Raw genomic sequence first — 26,545 nt, forward strand, 5'->3', positions numbered from 1 at the left:
ATCTTATAACAAATCAATCATCCTTTACTTCATAACACTTTAAGTTTATAAAGTCAAGACTTTTATAAGTCATCTTTTATTCCAAATCATTACTTGAACTTGGAAGTCAAAGAATATCATCTACTAACCAACTTTTAAACTCATAATATTCTAAAACAACACTTTTTCACAAAACTCATCCATAAACACTTTAAAGGTTCCTTTGATAACAAAATTATCCCCTTTGAAACAAAATCAAACTTCAACATTAAAAATATATTATTCTAAACTTGTCCAAGGCTATGGTTTTTCAAGCCAAAAACAAGTAGAAAATTCCAAACTTTGCATGGTTAGGAAAACTCCTTAAATGTTTCTTTGATATACAACCATCACCTTTAACCATGTTCGAATACCAACAAACAAATAACTTTCTAAACATTAAAAACAGCCCCGTGAACACAAAGAGTTCATGGTTTCAAAATAACTTTCTAAGTTCAAGAAAACGTATATTTGGAGTTTTAAATATAAAGAGTTAGGAAGATATTTAGAACATTTCAACGGTTGAAAATGTTCATAACATACATATAAATATCATACTAAAATTTCATAAACATCTAATGGTTAGATGTTAAGAGATGAAGAAATCAAAATGAAAAATCATGAAGAACTACCTTGAGAGTTCTTAGAGAATGCAAAGTGAAGAAGAGTTTGAAAATGCCAAGGTATTCTCTTAGCTAGGGTTTGGCTCCTTAAAGAGAGAAATCAGATTTGGGGGGAAAATACAATGGTTTCTTCCAAAAAGTAGATGTGTAAGAGGTAGATGAGTGATTTAAGGGATTTTGTGTAAGAGGATATGAATTTTTGCTTGTTCCACAAGCAAGCCTCTTACATGAAAGCGATGTGACCTTTTTGGTGAAACATTCGAAAATAAACCGTGCTCGATTATTGTCGGCTAATACTCGGTCGGATATTAAAAATCTTCCGACTTCGGTTTACGGTTAGAACTTCGAAACACAGAATTTGGAGTGAAAAATATTTAGAAATGTGTTCTGGACAAACTTGATGTCTATCTTGACTCGAAATAACATTTCGAAGCCAATGGCGAAATCAGAATTCGATTCCGAGTTACGGAACTCAAAAACACGTTCTTGGGCCGAATTCGAGCGAATTTGGGTCCGACAGCAGCTCAAAAACTTTCCGTCACAGAAAATTACAAACATTTACCATAAAATAGGAAATCACAAAACATGACTAACACTCAACTACGGTTTAGTCTAATTCAATACCGATTAATTTCTGAAATTAATCGTTGTTAAAATAAATAATTAATAAAACATACATAGAAAATTCACGGTGTTACAAATTATATATATACATTGTAACATTCCTTTTTTTATTATGAAAATGTGAATTTAATGAGGGAGCAAAAAATGACAAGCATTTTGTCCAAGAATTATTGGAGGTTTATGTAAGTTAGTTGACTATTACTAGAAATAAGAAGATTCCCAAGAAATAATGTCAATATTATTGAAATTAAATTGAGAGATGTTAATCTGTTTTCCTCCTTGGCCAATGGCCAAGAGAAAAATTAATTTCAACTTTAATGCCTAATTTTAAGGTGATGAAATCTGCCATCATGTTCCTATCTCTTAAGATATGTTGAGTATGAACTTCCCAATTTCTTATAAGCACATCACCAATGTTATGGATAACATGAGTAAGATAATGCAAACGAACCTGCATCCTCTCAATGATGATGTGGACTGCCTCAAGGAAATCACTTTCCAAGGTTACCAAACGATAACCTTGATTTCAAGCCAACCGAAGATCATGCTCAATAGCAAGCAACTCTGCTAGAATAGGAGACCTATATCCAAAGTTTCCCGAGAATCCTGATAGTCATTGACCTTCATGATTGCGGATAAATCATCCTCCTTCAATAGATTGATCACGAATATTATAGCTACCATCTACATTAAGTTTCACTCTAGCAATCTTTGGCCAACACCGTTGAGTTCTAGATAGAGAAACATCACTAGTAAACCAATCCTTATAATCATGGTGAATATTTCTAGCGACATAATTTCAGTCCCATGGTATATTTCCAAATATAGTATTGTTATGCCATTTCCAAACCCACCATAAACCTTCCAAAAAAAAGTCTCCCATTTTGAGTTCGAGTATTATCCACTAGCCAAGACATGAAGGTGTGACTATCCTAGAAGTTGTGATTGTTGAAACCCAAACGATGCCATAACATAGCAGAGTTGTTACAATCTCTGAAAGTATGGAGGAGATCCTCAATGGCATTAGTACACCGAGCATAAAGTTTATTGGCAAAGAAACATGAGCACGTAGTTTATCGTAAAGAAACCTGAGCATAGAGCTAACAAAGAAATTAGACTTTTTGTGGTACATGTAATCTCCACAACCAACTCCAATGATTATGGTAAGTCATAACCTCATCATTACTCTTAATCCACAAGTAACCTGAATTAGTTGTATAACACCCCGATGCACTATTCTCCAAAATCCAAGAGTTAATCATGTTATTATCGGAAGACAGAACAAGAATTGTTTGAATAACATCCTTCACATGTATAGGAAGCATAGTATAAATAATGCTAAAATCCCATGAACTATCCTTCCATAAGTCCTTCACTTGTAGCTGAGTGTCAGAAATATTAACATAATCCACCATAGTGCAAAGCTTGCCCAACCCATACCAATTGTCATGCCATAGGGATTGGTCACCATCACCTAACTGCAATATGAAACCATTCCTAAGTTCCACAGTGGCATTTTCTATACTCTTCCAGATAGGAGAATCAGAAGACCTATTTAAGGCATAAACCATACAACAATCCTCAAGATACTTCTCTCTAAGAACCATGCACCAAAGCTTATTACTCCCTTGGATCATGTTTCAACGCAGTTTTCCCAAAAGAGATATATTAGCCAAACATGAGTCACGAATCCCAAGACCACCCTCGTTTTTATTCTTAGTCAAAACCTCCCAATTAACCAAGTTGACTCTATTCGTTGACATCACCCTCATAGAAAGTTCATGGTCATCCTATTAATATCATTATAAATATCCTGAGTGAGTCACATACTCTGCATGGTATAGGTTGGTAAGGAAGTAATAATCGATTTAATAAGATAAAGTCTACCAGCTTTATTAAGGAGGTTCGACTTCCACATGTGCTTTTAAATTTTTTCCATCAACGGATTAAAAACAGATCTTCGAACCCTCCCTTAAACAAGCAGGATTCCCAAATATTTACCAAGGCTAGAGACAACGCACGTCTTAGAAAGAGACATAAAGTTATGTTTCCTCCTCTTGGACACATATTTAGAGCATACAATTTACTCTTATATTAACAAAATGGAGTTTCTTTGTCAAATTATCATATTGCAGAAAACATACTAAAACACCTACAATGTCCATTAATATGGTTCTAATACAACAAATATTACATTAACAATTCATTAACATGAACGTTTAACATAAAACAAATCAATGGAGATTCTAATATCATTAACATAAACAATTTTCATCTTTTGATTGATTTATTAAAAATTGTATTGCAGGAATATTTGTAACGAGTTTTATATCATGACAAAAAAAATAGCCCCTTATAAATGCAAATGTCACAATATGAAGATATCAATTTTAGTAAAAGCACCAACTCGTTCTATTCCATTAAAAATATCTAGTGTCCTTCATTCTCCTTTTGTGGTAGGGAATTGGAAATTTAGGTACATTATCTATTTTTTTACCCTTATAACTACTTTTAACATTTTCTCAACTTTAAAACTTAGATTTAATTTTTTAAATACAACGTTATGATTATTAGATTTAATTAAATCATAATAATTAGTTTTATGGGTTATGATTGACATGATCTATAACCTTATGATTTATTCATTTAGTCAATCTCTCATATTTAATCATTTTATTTTTTTTATCAAAAACCAAAATTACATGTTAATCACAAAAATGGAAGTCATATCTTTAGGGTTTATATCACATCATTATTATTTGATTTTAAAATAAAATCAATTTTAAAATGTGCATAATTATTATTTGAGAATGAAACAATAATAATTATGGTTATTGTGGCTGCAGTTATTGTAATTATGATACTGTTGCGATTCAAATTGCAGTTGTTATAGTGTGAAATATTTCATAATTAAATAAATATTTTTTAAATTAAATGCAGACTGATATCATCCAATATGATTCGTTGTAGCCTAATGTAATCACATTATTATGATTCACTATCACACTACAAATATAACAAATATAGTAAATAGTTGCGGCTGTCGCCATAATGCAATATGGCAGATTTAAATCATTTATCATTCCTTGAGTTTAGGACTTGGCCTTTTTCTCCAAGTTCAGATCACAATTAAAATTTAGAAAAGTAAATACTCAGAATAAGCAAAAAGAGAAAGCGGAAAGCCACCAACCAAATTCATTTTAACATTGTGCACAATTTAACTGAAAACTGCAGAGGACAACAATCCAATAAGAAAAGATAACAAATCTATTCGATCATATCAAACTAAGCATATCTTTTCCTTCCACCTAATATATTGAGAATGCTTAGAATGTGTATAAATAGATGACATCCATCTTCACTTTTACAATCTTGAGGCACTTGGAACATTCAGCAACATGAATGTGCACTTGTTAGGCTGCTTTGCCTGCACATAAAACAACCTAAGATTTTAGACCAAGTTACATGTTTTTGTTCGTATAATTAAGGGTATCCCCTCATCCCGTGGATAAAGAAGTATGTGTGGTTGTCCTCTCAACAACCGCTGCTCAGAGAAATCGATTTTTTTTACCTTTTAGTTATTTTGGGATGCAATAGAGTCTTACATCACTAAACCAAGTTATTTAACTCTAATAAAATTGTTTTTTGATAGACAATAAGAAAGATGCAAACCTTGAATGAAGACATTTAGGAAGTGAAGAAAGATCCACTCTTGATAGCATCTTCATTAGCATTACCAAGAGCAGCCTCATTCAAGTACTTGTCTGCCAATTGGACTCTCTTCACATTGTCTTGTTCTTGGACAAGCATGTTACCATATCCCAAGAGAGTCTCCAGTGTCATCTTTGGCTGGTCAAAAGTTGGAGGTCCTTCCTTTGAGTTCACTAGCCTCTTCCCAATGCCTTCAACACCAACACCACCAATCCACTTCCTCACTTCATCATCATATACTCTAGCCCTCAGTGCACCGAAGAAATCTGCATAGGTAAATGAAATGGAATATCATTAGTCCCTCTTATTGTTCTAGTATTCGTAGAGATAATTCAATTCTTATCGACGCAATTTATTGTTAAAAGATATAATAAAGTAATTCATGTCACATCACGCTTAATCTAACCAGAAAGGATATTCTTGTTTAAAAGTAATTTCAACCCATATTAAAAATGGGCCTAAACCTTATATTTCCGGCCCAAAGAGCTCCTTCGTGCAAGAGCCCATCAAAGATATTATAAATTTGTCTTCACTTCCTTAAGATAATATTTGATGTGTTGATAACATATTTTATAGGTTTCAAACTGTGGATCGCATCATGTGATGAAATCACGATATTGTGATTGCAGGAATTGTTGCAACCGCGTCACATCTTAATTGCTATCACAGAGATGTGATCGCAATAGGCTACATTGGACCGTATTTGAGTTGCATCAGGCCGTAACGTAATCACATCGTGTCGCGTCAGACCACACCGATATCAAAATATTTTTTTACTCACGAAATAATTCATACGGCAATGGCCGCTATACGCATCACTATGGCTGCAATCGCAGTAATCACCACCACAATTGTGACTGCTACGGTAATTTAAAAAACCAGATGGAACATTTTAAAATATCTTGTTCTATTTCTAGTTGTCTCTTCAATTGGAACTTCATGAGCTTAGTACTTACCAATGGATTGGCCAGGGAAGGTATCAACAATCTTTATAATGTCATCCTGAGCAACATTGTCGCTACGGAAAATTCCTATGCAAACACCAATACGGTCTTCCCTTGTAGGTGCCCAGTAGAACTTCTCCATACGCCCATCACGAATGAGAGGAGCATACAATGTTGAGAAATCATTACCAGTGACAATAATGGGCACACGAGGGTTGTCTTCCTTGTTGTACATACCAGGGAGTTGCACATTTGTGGGGTTATCAGCAATGTTCATCAGAGTAGCATTAACCATTTGGTTGTTTACAGTATATTGTGTTGTTCCACCCATACGACCAGCTCCTGCATCAAGATCATTGATGAAGAGAGCACACATCTTCCCCTTCCTGATTATATCTGCAGCCTCACGGTATCTCTGTCTGATCAGTTTTGCAGGCTCTCCAGCATTTCCACTTTCTAGCTCTCCAGCACTCATCATGATAGGGCTGTAATATAATTAACACAACACACAAGGATTAGGACATGTTTCGCATAATATGTAGCACATGTACATGAATCGTTATATATGTATATAAACTGTAACACGAGAAATATTAGTTTTAAAACTATAATTGTAATTACAATGCAGTTGTGAATCACAATATTAAGTCTCCTATTATAGTTGCAGATTATAATTTAAAAGTTATACTTCCATATATCCTTCACTGTGTATTACCTCAATTATTTGGGATTATTATCACTTACGGTAACAGTATTTTTAATGTTATAACTAAGGGGTGGCACAGAATGATACACAGCAAGACCAACTATTTTAAGTTATGAGATTCACTAGTTCAAATCAAATCAGTTGTAACTACTAGCACATCAAAATTTCTATTGAAACATATCAATTGTTGAGTGTTGGATTTCTAAGTTATGAAGTTCACTAATTCAAATCTTTGTAGGAGCATGTTAATGGAATTTATTTAGGAAGGGCATGTTTCTAGTATAACGAGAACTCACTTAATTCCCAACTTGGAAAAGACAAGCTCACATTGGAAAGATTTTCCTTGACCTTTGCCTCCCCAGACACCAAGAATGAGAGGAACCTGTAAAATTAATGAAAGTGTTGAATGTGTCTCTCTATTATACTAAAACCCTGAGGAGAGTTTATGCATAAACTTTGTATACATACCTTGATGTTGGGTAGGGTCATGAAATTCTTGGTGACGTGAACAACAAGCTTGTCCATAAAGGCAGGGGCAATGTAAAAGCCATCCTTAGTGTTGTCCAAGTTGTACCTTAAGCACATGATCATCAGCTTTACTTTGAAAGGAACATTATCAAATTCATCATAATAAAATCATACGTTCCAACCATGTGACTTTTATGTCAAGTAAAGAGAAAGATATTGTTAAAATTTGCAAGTCCTTTTTAAGATTATTGGTCTATCTCTTTTATGATCACGTAAAAAAAGTTACATGAAAGATGCATGTCCAATTCAATAAGTCTCACTCACTGGCGAAGCCCGGTGCTGATGTACTCATACGAGTTCATGACTGCGTAGTGAGTACCGGCATCTTGTGGAGCTTGGAAGAGGGAATCAACCATACCCTTTCCCCTGGTGATGTCTTGCTGATCATCTGAAACATCATAGGCAAGACCCCTCCATCTATCTTGGTCAGTCTGCTTTTTAGGGTCAATCTCTTCAACAGCAACAACTTTGAAGCTTCCAGAGGAACCCTTTGTGTTTGGGAGTCTTGAGGTAATCTTCTTCAAGTTGCTGCCAAAGAAGCTTGAGCTAGGAACTGCAGCTCCAGTGCCATTGAAGTTCAACTGAAATATCAGAGTAGGTACTCTTTCACATTTACAAAACCAAACATTGAAAATTTTGATACTTACGATTTTTACATCAAGTTCTTACAAAACACTTTTCAAACACAGATTTTCTACGTAGTGTCACTGTCATTTATACACGTAAAATTCTAGATCTTCAAATTCTAGAACTTCCTTTATAACAACTCAAATTATCCCTATTTATCAATTTTCTTCTTTTATCTATACACACATCTAAAAAACTCATCCAAAAACCAAAAGACAGCTAAAAATTATTACAAGTTGGTTGTTAAAATAACACTTTTGTTTTGGTTTATAAGAATAAGCGTGTAAAACTTCTGTTTAAAAATAAGATTTTTTTTCCATTCCAACAAGTTAGTTGCTAAAACTTTTTTTCTACTGCTAAGGATATCTTTTTACTTTTTTTGGTACAGAATAACTCTTTTGAATTTGTGGTTTCCCCTCCCAACAAGTATCGTTCTCAAGAAAATCAAAACAATCGACCTTATGGATGTGGTGGGACCTTACACCATTAGACCAACACCTTATTGGTCAAAACTTTTTATTAAAGACATGTAAATTAATTTTTGAAATGAGTAAAATTATGTGAATCATATTAAAAATAACATCTTTATTTACTTAATAACTCTTAACAGATTCTCTTTTGTTTTGGGTATTAATATATTGATTAACAGAATTATAGAAACCAAAGGCAAGCTATATTGTACATGCATACCAAACCACTTGATAGCAACATCATATTTAATCTTGAAAAGTATATCTTATAAACACCTAGAGGAACTATTATCCAATGTATCCAAGTGAAGTTCACCTCAATAAAGTTATAGTGAAACTTGTGAAGCAAGAAAGTTGTTCTGAAAAGAGGAAAAATAATTCCTCTTTAATCTCACCACATGCTATACTTTACTTCCATTATGAATGTAAAAATATTCAGTTACTTAAAACTACAATTTAAACCACTTGATTCTTAGTGTGTGATCATTGGTATCTTACCTGTATGAATAAACATGCATATCAAATAAGACTTTAATGCTATTTCACTTATTATCTCACTTACTAATCAGATAATAACACAATTATAAAAATAAGCATTAATTTTACATTGATTTTCTAATCGGACATTTAATATAAGAGTAATGATATATCATATTATTAAATCATTCTATCTATAAGAAAGTGACATATATTACTTATAAACCAATAATTAATAAATAAAATATCAATTTGTGATACATGTTACTTTTCTTATGATGTAGGAGAAGAACAGGGATCATCTGTCCCAAAAGGACCATGTCTCCATGTTCCTGTCCAATAAAGTATCATCAAATAATATAAAAATATTAAGTTATATTTTTATAATTTTTTTCTAAATAAAAGTACACATTTTGATTGGTCCGGGACACCATTGAGGATACCAATAAAGATAGGATCTCCCTCCATCCGCAGAAGAATATACCATTATTTTGAGTAATATAAACAAATCTGATTTTGCTAAAAAGATATAGTTAAAATGAAGGTAGCAACTAAATAAGTGGCTAAGTCTAACAAAGTGAGAAAAGCATCATACTGGAGTTCTGTTGACAGCTCCAATAGTTGATAGAGAGGCAGCCATGACTCTTCTTGCAAGAGAGTTGAATACTAGAATAGTCACACTTCAAGCACAATGCAATAAACCTCTTCAGGGAAGCATAAATGACCAGAGCATAGGACTTATAGTAGTTGCTATGTAGAGTGCACACAAATTCATATCCTAATTGATTGGTAGAATCATTAACGTCCACACAATCATGATTGGTTGTTTAACACGTGGCATGCATATGGTGACTTCAATTTATCAGTCACTCTTAGTCCGATGCAATGAGGATGGAATTGTAGCACTTTCCTGCTCCACCGATTATGGAGAGTTTATTACCACACAAGCTTAGCAAGACTCATCTCATCTTATTCTACTTGGACAGAATTAGTTATTGTTTTTTCATAACAAAAAAGAATAGATGAGAACCAACTAAAACAATTAATAACATAGAGAAATATTGTAACACATCTAATTATTCGTTATTTATATTTAATTATCATGTTTTAAATGTAAGTAATATAAATAAATGATAGATAATGTATTAGATATATATAAATTTTTATAATCACAATGCATAAATGTTATACTCTTAAAAATAATAATATTCGTAAGGGTCGGTTACACTTATATTTGAGGTGTTGTTTAATTTTCCATATATATATATATAGTAGTATATCTTAAGTTGGAGATTAAAACACTAGAAAACTTTACACACATCAATTATTATTAGAGTGGATTTAAACATTAAGACTTGATTCAAAATAGTAAGATATTAGGTTTCTATGTTTGTTGGGATATGTAATATACCTTAAATGGATTACTTATATTTTTTTTTGTAATACTTGTATAATTTTCATTGGAATATACCACCTAAAATAAATATTATTATTCTATCTTAGTGGCACGACCGGTCAACATCGATTACCCACTAGTAATAAGATATGTAATTGGGAAAGTAAGATTGGATTCACATGAATGTTGATCATGCCTGAAGGCAGACCTAACTAGTGAAAAAGACGATAACAACAACACATGACCAAATGAACACCTGCAAAGTAGACAAACATTTTTGTTTTCCTTTCAAGGTAGCGCTACATGAGAGTAGTACAAGTTCACATTGTTCATGCAACATAGGTAAAACAAATATACAACATTTTCAATTTGAGCAAGGATAAAGCAATATCGATGAAAACACATATCTTAAAGTGTATGACACCCTACCTCCCTACAAATAGAAGAAACCATCCATAACGGAGACATGCTAAAACTTACTTTCACCCTACTTTCTATCTCTAAAGCATACACTTATACTAACTTGATTATTGAAGTCCATTTTTAAGTACCCATCCAACACGATCCATGGTTGGCTCTTTGCTCGGATTTAATAGGTAGATCCACTTTCCAACTAACCTTTTCCACTCCAAAGAAAATTGGCGCCATTTATGACTTGCATGCACGATTTTGACCACCAAAAACCAACTTTCCCCACAACCATGTTAATGGAGCAAAAACCAATATCTCTCCTCATTGCAACATTCTGCCATTTAACCCTTAATTTGAGATCCAACCTTCAAATTAGGCCAGTAGAACACACAACACCACTGCTTGTCGAACTCCACCCGCAATCGAATAACTTCTTGCAATGATTGAACACTAAGGAAAGCTCATTCAATAACAAGCACATATGCTATTTGAACTCTGCCAGTCAAGGACATGCAAAATATACCTCAATTATAGCCCCTATATGCCAAAAAATCAAACCCAGTATGCATAGGAATGATGGACCTCGAGATCAGAGACGTTACCCACCAAAAAGCAAACACCAGAACCACATATCACATGCACGACAAAACACCCTTTTACAGTTGGAATCATGGCACTCAGACTTCCATCACATCTTATTTGCCCTACAAACGTAGAACAATAAGATAGGACAATAGACCCTTAAGATCATTTAGATGCGTACGAGGCATCTATATTGTTCCATAGAGCATTTGATCCTATCGTGTGTCGAGTCTTTCCTCTAATAGTAAAATGCATGGCCTTATAATGGTTCACACACCTGGAGGCAAACTCTAATGGTAGATGGATCGACCTGACGGACAAGTTCAACACTAGTTATATTGCCAACAAGTGGCAATTTCGCTCATCCTACACCTTTTTCGAAATTCAATAAGGCCGAAATGACTCAATTAGATATTACTTAAACCTTTCAACGAGACGACCATGAAAGTTAGAGGGATGGACCCGGTTTTCATAGTGCATCTAGTGGTCACAAGGCAACAACCAAGACTCTTCAAAATAGAGCTAGCCAAGGACCAAGCCAAAAGCATGGACAACCTCCATGCCTAGACACATAAGTTCATAAACATGAAAGAAACTCAAAAAGCTCAACCAGTGGCAGAAAGAATGAAACTAAAAGTTGGAAGGGATCACAGGCGGGGCCCACCTGTAGAGGCAAAACAAGGACCTAAAAATTCAAAATATGGTGTCTGCGCCCCTTGAACACTATTTGCTCAAAAATCTTGCGAGAGGAAATGTTAGGCAACTTGTTTGGGGTACAAAGTACCATCCTAATTAAGATGTAGGGGTAAAGAGATTGGACAAAGTATTATGACTTCCATAATAGCATCGACCATACAACAGAAGAATGCATGCACACAACTTTAGGACATAGTAAAAGATTTTATGTAGCATAATACAGTAAGACAATGTGTAGTCAAACAAATAATAACTCACGTAAGAGGATTTCATCGCCTAGATGGTCACTATGACGATGAACCCCTCATATGAAACACCCTCTCATCGCCACTAACAATGACGTTCACCACAAGCATAAGGAAGATTTGATATCGTCTAGACTGTCAAAGGACATGTAGCCTAACTAATATCAAAACCACTATGGGAGGATTCAAAGTAAGGGGAACCTCTAGATTCTATTAGAAATGATATATCCAAGAAAAAATGTAGGTAGCAGTTTGTCACAGCCATCACCCAACCATGTCAAACAGACAATCACCATTCATCTCTTTCGACAACAAAGACTATGAAAGTGTCATCTGAGACACGATGATCCTCTAGTGGTGATCAGTCAACTTGACAAGATAAAGCTCTAGAGGCTTTTCATTGGTAAAGGATGCTCGATGGACATAATGTTTCAAGACCTACTTGAGAAATGAGAGTTGAGCAATAGGGATGTGCTACCATATAAGGGTCAATTCATCGAGTTCACCAGCGAGGGTATCACCCCAAAAGCTATGTTGAAGTCCGGCAAACCATGGGTCTCTGGTCATTGTCCAGAACAATCAAGACCAAGTTCTTGGTTATTGATCATAAGTCTGTTTACAAATGCTATAATAGGCCGCCTAACCCTGAATTCCCTAGAGGTCAATATATCCACCCCACACTTAGCCATGAAGATTAAGTCAAGCAATTATTGACACATTTCTCTAATAACTAGAGACCATAGGTCACCACCATAGGATAAGCTAAGAACCTCACCACATTATCGCTATAAGAGCTTCTTAGATCCATCAAAGTTCACGAACTATAGCTAAATGGGAAATAAAGTGCAATAAAAACTAGGTCCATTTCCTTCAAGTCAATGAAAACATATTCCCTCAATGGCTTTTGAGGTTAGAGGAATTTTTAGATGAAGTTTAATCTTCAGAAAGTGATTTAAGGAAGATCCAAAGTATATGGTAGAAAAAAGGTGATTTGTAGAGGAAGTAGTTCAATCGGAAACTTGGAAACCAAATATTTGACTTCAGGGATAAAAATGTCGGCTTGGTTGGAATGCAACAAGTCTGGTCACTTTAAAGCTAATTGTCTTGAGATAAAGGATAAATAGAACAAAAGCTTCAAAAAGAAGAAACTCTTAATGGTCACATGCAAGCGAAGATGAAGAGGAAGCCAACATATGTTTCATGGTTGGAGGTACCAAAACTTAACCTATCTAATCTTAAAATAATTTTGATGAACTGTTGTATAACTCATTCATTCTATCACATGAATATAATTTTATAAATCATACATTCATGAATTTAACAAAAATCTTGGGAGTGTGTGCACGGAAAACAAAGATTTGATACATTAGAATAATGAGCTTAATAAAGAAAACATTTATCTCACAAACAAAATAAAAATTGATCCCAAGGACTCTTGTGAAGCTCCAAAGTTTAACAAGAAATTAAATATCTGAAAGAAACTTTGTCTAAATTTTTTGGAGGCTCAGAAAAGCTCGGGTATGATCTTGTAAAACATAAAGAATCTCTCAATAAGCTAACTATATGCTTATAATAAAGCTCCTAAGAGCTTGCATCAACATCATGAGACCAAGTTTGACCTATCCAACACCTTTTGTCAAGTGTGTGAGAATGTTCACATCCACGAGATGTATACATCATAAAAAAATTAGTATACTTATTTACATATTTCTAACTTTTTATTTAATTCTTCATTTGAATCTCCAACTAGAATGATTGTTGATTATAACACACACACGATGTGCAAAGAGAAAAGAAAGAAAGAATGAATGAATGAATATACCTCTATGTATATTGAATGAATATGAGAGAACAATGATGCACTTTTTCATAGAGTGATTATGCACTATTTATATCTTTGAGCCAAATAACTACATTCTAAAAGTAGCATATCTAACTAAACTAATAAAACAGTCTGATTAATTGATTAACCATACTCATTAATCAACTAACGATTCTAGTAGGGAGAACAATTGATTCAACACCTTCCCTTAATTCAAACTAGGTTGACTAATAACTTCAAGCTTATGCCTTAGTTCTTCAAACCTTCCATTCTTCAATGGTTTGGTAAGCACATATGCCAATTGGTTTTCTGATTTGCAGAATTCCAATCTCAGTTTATCTTTGCTGACTTGGTCTCTTATATAATGAAACCTTGTTTCTATATGCTTACTCCTACCATGAGTCACTAGATTCAATGCTAGATTGATTGCAGATTTGTTATCAATCATTAGAAATATCTTCTAACAAGGCCTCCAACCACACAGCTTGACAAGAACACATGCAAGCTACTATATACTCAGCTTCACATGAAATTAAGGCTACTACATCTTACTTCTTGGAACACTAAATAATAGGAGCATCACCATAGAAAAATAGGTAGCCTATTGTGGTTTTCCTATCCACTTTATCTCCACACCAATCTATGTAACACCGCGAATTTTACGATTTTGAATTATAAGGTTTTATTAATATTTTTAGTTATTGTATTTTTGAAAATGAATTTCTGGGAATTTTTGGTAAAGAATTAGACGAAACTCTAGTTGAGTTTTAGTCTCGAAATTCTATTTTCAATTTGGTGGTAAATTTTCATGATTTTCGGAAACAGTCGGTTTCGGGCCACTTTCAGGGCCGAATCTCACCGGGTATGGCTCAAAAAGTGGTTTTTGAGTTCCGTAACTCGGAATCGAATTCCGATTGCGCCGTTGGGTTCGTAATTTCATTTCGAGTCAGTATAGAACCTGAGTACACTCATACCTATTTTCTAAATATTTTTCACTCGGAATGCCGAAATCCGAAATTCTAATCGAATATTAAGATCGGACGATTTATAATACCCGATCGAGTAGTAGCCGATAATACTCGGACATGTTTATCAACATGTCCACGAGGTGATCATTTCTCATTGGGATGCGAGATTTGACTTCCATAAAGCAAATCTCACATCACTTTCACCAATATCCCATGAGCTCATCATTAGCCACCCTAGGAGATTTGTCATGAGTGCCTATAGGGAAATCTGATTTCCCTCTCTCTTTAAATCCTCACACTCCACATTCCACTCTCTCACTTTTGCATTTTCAAAGAAGAGGTAAATCCTCTCTTCACCGTTTCTCTCATTTCTCATTGCTTCTTCCATCTTCAATCCTTGATCTCTCAACATTCAACCAATGGATGTTGACGAGACTTAAGTATGTTGTTCATAAACATGTGAAGAACATATTCAACCGTTGAAATTTTCTAAAACTCTTTCTAACTCATTTTCTCCTCAAAACCGAAAATGGTGATGTTCTTGAACTTATGAAAATATTTTGTTGAAACCATGAACAACTTGTGTTCATGGAGTTGTTATAATATTTTATTACATGTATTTGATTGTTTTAGCCAAAGGGAATGATGATGAAAATCAAAGGAACCTTTAGGAAGTGTTTTGGAAAAATAAGAATGTATGTATTTCTATTTGTTTTTACCCTTAAACCATGGCTTGGAACAAGTTGGAAAAATAGAAATCTTTGTTAAAAATGATGTTGAGGTTTATGAGTACATGAAGGTCTCATGAAACTCTTAAATGATACTTTGTATAACTTACTTTAAAGTGGTAAGATTATCAAAGAATGTCTTAAATCAGAATATGGAGTTTTAAAATCTTAAATCGGAATACGTAGTTTTGCTAAAGAACCATACCTTTAAAATGAATGGAAATCGTGAACGGACTTTCGATGAAAAAAGATGGTCAAGAACATGTGATGTTGGAATGGATGGATGAAAAGGATGTATGACCACGATGGGAAAAAGAGAAATGATTTTAAGTATTTAGTAACGATTTTAGAAATATCGGAAACTAACGGATTTTTATTGTGGTAGTTACGAAGATTTCGGTGTTCGAACCTTGAAACCAAACCACCCTTAGTTGATGAGTTAAAGCACGTTTCATTAAGGTGGGAGAGAATACATCGTGACATAGTGGTGTCCGAATATGACACCCGGATCTCCTAAACCATCTCAAAAGTTTTGGAGTTAACTTGGGTGTTAAGAAACCTAAGATTTTTATGTTTGAATGCTTTTGAATGTATATGATGGTTGATGAAATGTGTTGGATATTATATATGAATGTTGTTGGAAACTTTTCTGAGTGCAGGTGTGTGCAGGTGTTTGAAAAACCATGTTTGAATGTGTTTTCGGTTGTCGAAAAGAGCAAAATTGGTATTATGTCCAAGTTCCTGTCGCTTGGGCGAGCACAGACTCGCTTGGGCGAGGACTGGGCGAGGGGAAGTTTTGGTTCTGGAACTCCCTCGCTCGGGCGACAAAGTTCAGCTTGGGCGAGCAAGCCTCGCCTAGGCGAGTAAGGGCCTCGCATGGGCGAGAAAGCCCATGATTTTAATGAATTTCTGGAACTCTCTCGCTTGGGCGAGAGATGTCTCGCTTGAGCGGGAAGAGGCCTCGCTTAGGTGAGCAAGGGCCTCACTTGGGCGAGAAAGCCCAAGATTTTTATGAGTTTCTAGAACTCTCTCGCTTGGGCGAGAGAGGTCTCGCTTGGGCGAGAAGACGCCTCGCTTGGGCGATAATACCTTCGCTTGGGCGAGGAAGGATTAAGTTTACTGGAGATTGAAATAAAATGAGGTTATGAATAATGCGATGAACCCGGGTAGGGTGTGTTGTGATATAAAGGTTATGGAATGAGATCATGGCTTAGATGAGAAGCATGATTCCACAAAAGTATGAAAGCATTGTTTGTGTTTATGCCTTGTTGGGCAAGTATCCGACTTGAGGTCGTTGTTAGGTATCAGTGGCTAAAATACACCTAGAATGGGGGGTTGAATAGGTGTAGCGGTCAGAGTCTGTCCAGGAGTATTCGGTGATGGGTTGTTGTGATTGAGATGTTACCTTGAGGATGTACGGTTGACGTACTATCGGGTCCCACGAGAAGCATTCGGTTGACGTACTATCATACCTAGGAGTATATTGGTAATGTTGAAAATAAATGGTAAGTTATGTATTACTTCATGATGTTTATGATAAATGATGAATTATATGCTAAAATATATTTTATGTCTGAGTGTGATATTCTGAGTAAGTTCACGCCGTCAATGAATTTATGTTCATTAGATATCTTACTCTCTCTGCTGTATTGTTCTTGTTTGTATATGTTTGCTATGCAGATGTCCAACAACAACAGTCACATTCGAGGTAGTTTACTATGCAGATGTCCAACAGCAACAGTCACGTTTGAGGTTATCACTTCACCATGTCCCCGATGGGACAACAGAATAGTGATGGATACAGATACACATACACAGGCCACTGCGGTCTGTCGTTGCACATGATGTGCAACGGGTCATCGATGATGATCCCTCAACCTGACGCCTACATTGACACTTCTTTCACTTTTCCGCCAAGGGGGCTAAGGTCTCTAGAGAATGGAATTCGGTACCCGCCAGTCAGGAGTGATGGCGCTGTTCCCTTCCACGGTCGGAGGACGTGGTCAGATTGTTTGGGTGTTCCATCATCCAGTAGAGCCACGAGGAGCCGGGTTCTTGGAGGAGGTCCCTGCAAGAAGACCAAGGTTTTGAGAATGTCATCCCCTCCGAATTATGCTGCGGGGTTATGGCATAACAAAGTGGAAGAAGAGAAAGAGGAGGACGAGGTCATTGAACTCGTAAACGTAGAGAGTTCGGTGGAGGTGATCGACCTCGTGTCTGACTCAGAAGAGGTGGAGGACCCAAGTGAGGGGTCCAACATTCCTGGAATCTTCTGAGTCAGCTTGTGGGATCGTCGATGTCCCTTTTTGTTTTTGGTAGGGGGCTGTGTTTCTTTTTTATTTTTGTATATGTTAGTGGCGATGTAGTTTCCGTCTTGTTGACTTAGTTTGTACAAACTAATTCTGACTTAACCAAGTATATGCATTATGTTATTCAGGAAATTGTGAATCAGGTTAAGTTATCATTCGACAACGATAAGTTGATTTTCCGCATTCGAGTTACTTAAAGTGATGTCCCGGAAAAGGAAGGTTTTTAAAAAAGGAAACAATTTTATATCACCAATTCAAAAAACAAATTACCCATTTTTCCGCAATGTTTTTGAGAAGTATTTTTTTTTCGGGGCGTTACAATCTACATCAGAAAAGCTCATAATGTTGCTGCTGCTATGGCTATTTTGCATAGTAGGAAACATGATTCCCAAGCCAATTGTACCTTTCAAGTATCTCATCAACCTTTTCATTGCATTGAGATGAGTTTGTTGAGGAGCTTCCATGAATCTACTCACTAAGCCAACTCCATATACAATATCTGGTCTAGTGTTGCATATGTATCTTAGTGAACTAACCATTTGCCTAAACAAGGTGTTGTCAACAACTAGATCTTTCAGAGATTGGTTTGCTAAATTTCCAACTTCATAAAATTTTGTAGTTGGGTTGCAATCTATCATTTGAAACTTCTTTAATATATCATTGGTGTACTTGTTTTGATGCATAAATGTCTCATGCTTAGTCTTCTTGAACTTAATGCCTAGAAAGTATGTTAATTCTCCAACATCAAACATCTCAAACTCATTGCATTTACTGTTTGAAGGTTGAGATGTCATTGGAGTTTCCACTTGTTATTAATAAGTCCTCCGCATAAAGGCACACAATGAGAAAATCTGATCTATCATTGCCTTTTACATAAACTTCATGTTCTGTGATGCATTTCATGAAACCAAGTTGCAGCTTGTACACTCATTCTTCTTTGCCACTTGTCTCAAAGCCTAGTGGTTGTGTCACAAACACTTCATTCTCTAGGGGTCAATTCAAGAAAGCAAACTTCACATACATTTGATGGATTTCTCAACTTTTGTAGCTTACTATAGCAATCACTAGTCTTACTGTTTCTAGCCTAGCTACAGGAGCAAAAACTTCATCATAGTCAAGACCATGCTTCTGCATAAACCCCTTTGCAACAAGTCAAACTTTATGGTTGGATACTTTACCATTTGGATTCAGCTTGGTGTTGTACACCCATTTCATAGATATGGCTTTCTTTCCTCTTGCCAATTGGACTAGACTCCATGTGTCATTCATTTAAATTGACCTTAGCTCTTCTTCCATTTCCCAAACCTAGTGTGATTGCTTCTAAGCCTCTTCTAATCTCACTAGTCCCATCTCAGCAAGTAGTGTCATATGCACAAAATCACCTACTGTTGTGATGGTTGAATCAGGGAACACCTCATAGTCACTCAACCTTTAAGGTGGTTGTCTATGCCTATGAGATGTTATAGGATTCTCAATTGTATTAGGCACAACAATTGGTTAATTTTTGTGGTCTCACCAATGTCATTTTCACCAACTTTTTCAAATTGCAGTAGAGTTTCTTTACCTTTACCTGCATCTCTAATGCTCTAACTCCAACATTGATCCTCGTCAAACTTCAAATCTTTGCTCATCATTAACTTTTTATTTTTTGGATCAAACACTCTATAAGCACCAATAGAGTGATAGCCTAAGAAGATCAGTTTTTCCCCTTGTCATCTTGCTTCTTCCTCCTTGCTTCAGGCACATGTTTATAGCAGATGCAACCAAATACTTTGAAGTGACTCACACTTGGTATATGCCTTGACCAAGCTTCCTCTAGTGTGTAATCATTTATCTTCTAGTTGGGCATCTATTGAGGATGTATACAGCTGTAGACACAATTTCTCCCCAAACTTCTTAAGCAATTCTTTTGTTTTCATCATGCTTCTTGTCATGTTGAGAATTGTTATGTTTGCCCTTTCTATTGTACCATTATATTGTGGTTTGTAGGGTGCAATAACTTCATGAATTATCCCTTCTTTGACAACTCATGAAACTCAGCAGACACATACTCTCCTCCATCATTTGATCTCACATGTTTTAACTTATTAAATGTGGCAAGCACCTCACTTTTCCTCTTTATTAGATGGATCCATATTTTTCTTATATGATCCTTAATAAAGGTTACTAAATACATGTTGCCTCCAATGGAATATTCTTCAAAAGGTCCACACATCAATGTATAAATTTATAATGTCTTTACTGACTTTGTAGGAACATTAGAGACAAAGGTATTTCTGGTTTGCTTGCTAGATAGACACTCATCACAAATTTGTTCAGGTGTTCAATATGAGGTAGGCTAGTCATAATTCCATTTTTCTAAGTAGATGTAAACTCTTAAAGTTTAGATGTCCATACCTTTGATGCCACAACTATGTGTCTTTCTCAATTGTTGATTGAAGACACTTCTGATCACTAATTTGAATGCCAATTTTGAAAGTTCTATTGGCTGAGAGTGGTGCTTTTAGGATGTTTTGGTTATTCTTACCAAACACCTTCAATACACCATTCTTCATCTCCATGATATACCCTTTCTCTATCAGTTGTCCTAGGCTGAGTAGATTACTTCTCATCTTAGGAACATATAGGACATTGGATATGTATGACTTCTTTTCATCTTTCCTTTGAATCATCACCTTTCCAATCCCTTCTGTCGAGACAGAACTGTGATCAACAAACTTCACTTTTCTTTTGGTAGTTGCATCAAGTGTTGTGAACCACTCATTCTTGCATGTCATATGATTTGAACAATCAGTATCAAGATACCAAAACTCAACATCTTCTTAAGTGATTCTTGTGGTTGCCATCAACAGGTAGTGATCATCATCAGAATCTTCATCCTTAGTCAGTCTAGCTTCTTCTTCCTTGCTACTCAACAACTTCTTTGACTTACATTCTGCTGCATAATGCCCATAATTCCTACTATTGTAGCATTGCACCTTCCTTTTGTCAAACTTCCTCCTACCTGCTATGTCTTTGATTAAGCCTTTTCTATGATCTTGCTCAAGATAGTTTGATCTTTGAGATGAAGAATCTTGCTCATTCTTGTTCCATTTCTCCTTTTTCTTGCTTTTGTTCCACTACACTGAAGATTTCTTGGATGATTATGCTTCAAGAGAGCTTTGCAACTCTTCAATATTTTAATCTTCAAGGTCCTTGAACTCCTCTATTGCAACAACAATATGGTCATACTTAGGAGTTAGTATCTAAGTATCTTCTCAATCACATATTGCACTTTCACCTCTTCTCCACACGATTTCATTTGGTTAGTGAGTGTGAGAATCTTGAAGTAATCTGCTACTATCTCATTCTCCTCCTTTTGAAGGAGTTCATACTTTCTCCTCATTGTTTGAAGCTTGACTTTCTTCATTTTTACAGCCTCTTCATAGCTTTTCTCCAAGCTATCTCAAGCTTCCTTTGTTGTCTTAGCACCATCAATTCTCTCAAAGTTGGCTTCATCAACATATTGATGGATTAAAAACAAAGCTTTGTAATCATTCTTTTTGGATTCTCTATAGATTGTTCTTTGAGCCTCATTTGCATTTTCTTCGATCTCTTATATCCATTCCGCACGATCTCATACACTTCTTGAAATCCAAAGATTGTCTTCATTTGGATTTTCCATCTATCATAATTCTTGATGTCAATAATTGATAGTGTCATTGTAAACCTATTACCATTAGCTATCTTAATTTATCAACTTTTCTCTTCTTCTACATAGCCTAAGATCCATACAAAATCTTGCTTAACTTTGCTTTTGATACTGATTATAACACACTGTGTGCAAAGAGGAAAAATGAATTTGAGAAAGAAATAATGAATATGCCTCTTAGTATATTGAATGAATATGAGAGAAAAATGATGGACTTTTACATAGAGTGATTAAGCACCATTTATATTTTTGAGTCAACTAACTAGATTCTAAAAATAGCATACCTAACTAAACTAACAAAACAGTCTGGTTAATCGATTAACCATTAATCTATTAAAGATTCTGGAGGGGAAAATTTCAACAACAATATCATCAAAAAGCCACTACCTAGCATGAATCATGGATTCTGCAGACAGTTGGCTCACAGAAATAACATCAAATATACTACCTACAAACTTAATTTTTTGCATTTTAATTATTCACTGATAAATTATGCGTTTATTTGTCTAGCTTTTTAGGAGCTAGATTTTTAGCTTGGCAGGTGTGGATGGAAAAGCCAAGTTACTAGCCTCAAGCCCTCAACTATTACCCGGTGCCCTAAGGTTTTATTTACTCACAATCGACAAGCTTAACCGATAAAATTTCAACACTTGTGGGTTTTCATCTCTTTTTACCTTCCACTTTGACAAACTTACAATGCTAGAGGATACATGCTACACAGATAATAATATAAGTAAAAACATTATACTTGCTCCATTAATGGCTGCAATGGCTCCTTAAATTGTACTCCCTCTATTTCCCATTATCGGTCTGGAATTTTGTTTCTATTTACTTATCCATTTTTAAAGTTCATGAAAACATTGATATCAAGTTTTTCAATTATGTTCATAGTATTAATAGTTGCTTTTGATTAATGGAGTAATATTAATGATAGTTACAATAATGACCTTATGTGAATTAGTTATATAAATTAAATATATTGGTATGTGTGTTTATGTAGTAAGGAACAAATAATAGGGAAGGTAGGGAGTAGGATCCTTCACAATACTATCAAACAAGAGATAAAATGACAAGCAACAACTGATGCCTTACTTCTAACTATTTTTGAAGTGTTTAATAAATAAGCAAAAAGATCATAAAATAAGAGAGAAATATATGAAGAAACAAGTACAAGGGAATCCATCAATTCACATAGTTCAACCTCACTGATGGGATATATGACAGTAGCAAGGAATAATGAAGATAAAAATCTGGATATTATTCATCTCTATTCCAAATTCTCATTTTATAGATCTAAGGACAAAGAGTTAAAGGTAGGCTTCAATCGAACATGTTTGGGCTTTTCAAGGGTATCTCGACCCATAAAGTTTTTAGTTGCAGTTGAGATCATAATTGTGATTAATATGGGAGAAGTTATTCAAACCATTGTAATGTGAAATTTTATGATTACAAATTAATTTTAAATTTGATGCAGTCAATATGGCCAAAGCAATTGTGACCAAATGTGGACACATTATATTAATATCACATCATAATTGTGATTTGACACTGTTGTGATGATCATCTCAATTATAATGTTGTGTCCACTATTTAATAATGTGATTTACAATTTAAAACAATATTAGAGAGCAATAATTTACTAGTTTCAACATCATCTAAATTAAGAGGAAAATGAGTTAGAACTAGGATTATTAATGATATCCATGGCAAAATTGAATAGGAAGAGTGGAAGTGAAGAGGGAACTAAGGTATTAAAAATGGATGAGATTGTATCTCCTCATTCATATTATATTTTGTGTCCTAAATCAATTAAAAAATACCATTTAATTATAAGAAAAATGATAAAAATAAAAATTAATATTTTAATATTATTTTGTGAAAATTTGATTGAATATAGATATGATGATAGAAAAATTATAGGATTATAAATCTTTGTTCATTAAATAGATAGAAGTAGTGAGGGCCAAACCATAAATGATATCAACTACATTGAAACCAAACTTAGCAGGTGTCTGATTCCTAATTTACTAGAGAACTTCGCTTCTTCCACCATCCAGGTGAAGCAGAACAATGGAAGCTGAGCTTAAGCTCTAAAGTCTAAACTACGACTTAATTCAAGGGAATGGGTTATGAAACGGGATTGGGATTACTTATCCTAAATAGTATTTCATTTCATGTCTCAAACTAATCAAAATGTAATTTTTTATTATTTTTTGTTTTTAAAATTTTTCTAAAGCTAAAGAATCAAAGTAGTAAATGCAAAAACATTCAATGTGCACTATCCAATAACCTTACCAGCACAATGACTTTTTAGCAGTTTAGCTGTTGAATGATGAATATCTCAAAATCATTTCTCATTTCTTATAGCATATGTCTCACATGTTATATCAATTAAAAAATTAAATATTCATATGCTTTTTATTTTTATTTTAATATCATTAGTTTGAGACATATTTTGAATAATAAATCATCCTTCTTGAATGAAGGAACAAGCGTATGTGATCCCAAATTATGTCCCACTTAATATAAATTAGGTAAGGAGACATGGACAACAAGGTAAGGATGATGGATAAAACCTCAGCGGAATGTGAACATTTTTATTTAACAAGTAACTAAAAATATCATGAGTTGCAAGTAAGCTAGGTTCTGAAAGCAAAATTCCATCTGTGTATTTTTTCTCCTTGTGTGCAAAAACATTACTTACACATGACTGCTTAAGCTTTCCAAATCATGGCTCTGCCCCTATAGTATAAAGTACAAATAAAAAAGCATAGGCTTATGATAAACTCATCCACATATATAGCACCAATCCTGTTCTGAGATCATTTCAAACTAATTTCATTTGCTTACACAATCATATTTTAATTCTTTCACCAAAGAAAGAAGATTAGAAAGCAGAAACAAACTAGTAAAATGCATCTAACTAAAGACAACAACTACTGAGTTTCTCGAATAAAATGAACAAAAAAGGTCGTAACCTTGTTATGCATACAAGAAAACAGTCGAAAACATGCTGCACAAGTACAAGTCAGTAAGCTGAAAGATGATAGACAAAGTTCTTCTCAGTAAGAAGTTGGAGGACGAGGTTGTTGAGGTCCCCAGAACACATCATGAGGCAATTGACCATTGTGTACCAAATTTGGAGGCAAGTTAAACATTGGCATTGGCATTGACATTGAAACCTGTTCACCCAAACCTTGAGATGCAGGAGTTCCACCAGTTCCAGTTGAACTCACTATTGATTGCTGATGTTGCTGTTGTTGATGCTGCACTTGCATCTCCTCCTCGCCTTGCTCATCCTCTAGTGGCAATCTCTCATAAGTAGCATTAGCAAACGTAGCAGCAATTACCATCACAGGCCCCGACGCCACCAACGAACCCACCACGGTTCCACCAACCACTTGTCCTTGACCACCGGCTAAGTACACGGTCAGCCGTGTAGCCCCGGGAGGGGAAGGAGCAGGCAAAAACGCGCCCGATAGAGTCAAAATCTCAAACCTCCCATTAAGGGTTATAACCCCACCGGGAGCGGTCGGTTGCCCGAGAGTGACATTGGTGACAATGCCACTCCCGCTCAGCACCGACACGCCTCGGTGACGGCGATTAGCAAAGGTGGCAATTGTCTCAACCACATCACTACCACTACTGATTTCCAACACGTGGCTTCGCAGGGCGTTGGGACTCTCTTTGGTAATCACAATTGGTGGTTTGGGCTTATTCTTTGACCCCGGTGGCCTTCCACGGGGCCTCCGGCTACTGCTGCCGGGATTACCATCGTCCTGATTAACGGGGTTCTGATCATCGCCGCCTTCGAGACCGGTGTCTCGGCTTTCATCATCCTCCGTTGTGTTTGGGTTAGTATTGCTGTTACTGCTATTGGTTGGAGGAGAATTGTTGATGTTGGTGTTGGTGTTGTCCATGAATTCTTGCTCTCTTCTCAGCTGAAGTGATGGAGATGATGAAATTGAATCTGTTTGTCTCATACCACCAACATTCCCAGCCCACCAATTTGCCATCTTTGAAAGATGAAAATTTTATCTCTTTTTGAGAACCTTCAGATAAAGCTCAACACCAACAGTGAACTTTGTTTTCGCTATGCTAAATATTCAGATCTCTAATATAGGGTGAACCCCAGAATCCAACATATAAAACCCAAAACCGTATCTCCCTTATCTCAAACAAACCAAAAGAGGCAAATAATCACTTACCCTCCTGCATGAATTAGACACCAAAATATAAAAAAAGGAAAAAATACACATGTTTTTATTGGGTTCTTTTGCATGTAAACCCTGACCACATATAAAATATAAATATAAATCTCAACTAATTGGATAGAGTCACATCTACTAATTAAGATTATGACAGAAAACCCACCTCCACATAAAAGAAGAATAAAAGAAAGCTCAAGAACCAATACAAAAGTGGACACACCTTGCAGAGATCAAGTACAAAAAGAAGCCGAACTTGAATGCAGAGAAAACGATTTATACAAGAAAAAAATATGAAACTATGCTTTTGCAATTATGTACCTTACTCGATCTTTGCACGCTGAAAGGGTCAGAAGAAATTGGTACGGGTCAGAAGATAGTAATAGAGTACAACTTCAGGGTATAGGTCTATAGGAAGAGGGGTCCCCCCCTATTCTCTTTCTGTCTAGGAGCTGATAATACATAGGGGTGTTCAAATCCAGACCGGTCCAAAACAAAAACCGCAAACCGATCCAAAGTAGACCGAAACCGCAAAAATCGAATGTATTTGGATCGTATTGGATTTATTTTTTAAGGACCGATCGGTCCGGTCCGGTCTTCGGTTTCACGTCTGGGATCCAGACCGATCCAGACCGGACCGATATTATTAAGTTAATTAAAATATATCACATAAGCATTAAGCAGTAAGCTAAACACAGCAAAAACGCATATAAACTGTCGTAACAATATGAATATTGATGTTTCTAATCTTGCTATTAAAA

General features: G+C 35.3%; 2 protein-coding genes across 4 annotated transcripts; both read right to left on the reverse strand.

Annotated features, from left to right (window-relative positions):
* On the reverse strand, positions 4,434-9,457 carry LOC109334373 (ribulose bisphosphate carboxylase/oxygenase activase, chloroplastic-like). Of its 2 annotated transcripts, none has more exons than XM_019570116.1 (7): positions 9,324-9,457; positions 7,419-7,735; positions 7,095-7,200; positions 6,923-7,008; positions 5,933-6,405; positions 4,916-5,242; positions 4,434-4,642 (listed from the first exon to the last, which is right to left on the reverse strand). In XM_019570116.1, exons 1-6 carry the CDS (start codon positions 9,366-9,368, stop codon positions 4,953-4,955), a joined length of 1,317 nt encoding a protein of 438 aa, XP_019425661.1. In that variant the 5' UTR covers positions 9,369-9,457; the 3' UTR covers positions 4,434-4,642; positions 4,916-4,952. The 2 variants fall into 2 exon arrangements, with proteins under 2 accessions (XP_019425661.1, XP_019425660.1); XM_019570115.1 differs by having other exon boundaries at positions 4,436-4,692; positions 4,938-5,242.
* Positions 24,499-26,243, reverse strand: LOC109334375 (AT-hook motif nuclear-localized protein 15-like). 2 transcript variants are annotated; one of them, XM_019570118.1, is made up of 2 exons: positions 24,610-26,243; positions 24,499-24,579 (listed from the first exon to the last, which is right to left on the reverse strand). In XM_019570118.1, the coding sequence occupies exon 1, from the start codon at positions 25,590-25,592 to the stop codon at positions 24,639-24,641; it is 954 nt and encodes a 317-aa protein (XP_019425663.1). In that variant the 5' UTR covers positions 25,593-26,243; the 3' UTR covers positions 24,499-24,579; positions 24,610-24,638. The 2 variants fall into 2 exon arrangements, with proteins under 2 accessions (XP_019425663.1, XP_019425662.1); XM_019570117.1 differs by having other exon boundaries at positions 24,500-24,575; positions 24,606-26,243.

Source organism: Lupinus angustifolius, chromosome LG19, assembly GCF_001865875.1.
Source record: "Lupinus angustifolius cultivar Tanjil chromosome LG19, LupAngTanjil_v1.0, whole genome shotgun sequence".
NCBI classification, from domain to species: domain Eukaryota; kingdom Viridiplantae; phylum Streptophyta; class Magnoliopsida; order Fabales; family Fabaceae; genus Lupinus; species Lupinus angustifolius.

What these genes read in the sequence shown, in the direction of transcription:
- LOC109334373 (XM_019570116.1), bottom strand. Translation starts at nt 9,368, where the DNA reads ATGGCTGCCTCTCTATCAACTATTGGAGCTGTCAACAGAACTCCA. An exon ending in TTTTCCAAGTTGGGAATTAA is followed by an intron (nt 6,406 to 6,922) that starts GTGAGTTCTCGT and finishes ATTATATTACAG; the next exon opens with CCCTATCATGATGAGTGCTG. An exon ending in CTTCCCTGGCCAATCCATTG is followed by an intron (nt 5,243 to 5,932) that starts GTAAGTACTAAG and finishes TTACCTATGCAG; the next exon opens with ATTTCTTCGGTGCACTGAGG.
- LOC109334375 (XM_019570118.1), bottom strand. Translation starts at nt 25,592, where the DNA reads ATGGCAAATTGGTGGGCTGGGAATGTTGGTGGTATGAGACAAACAGAT.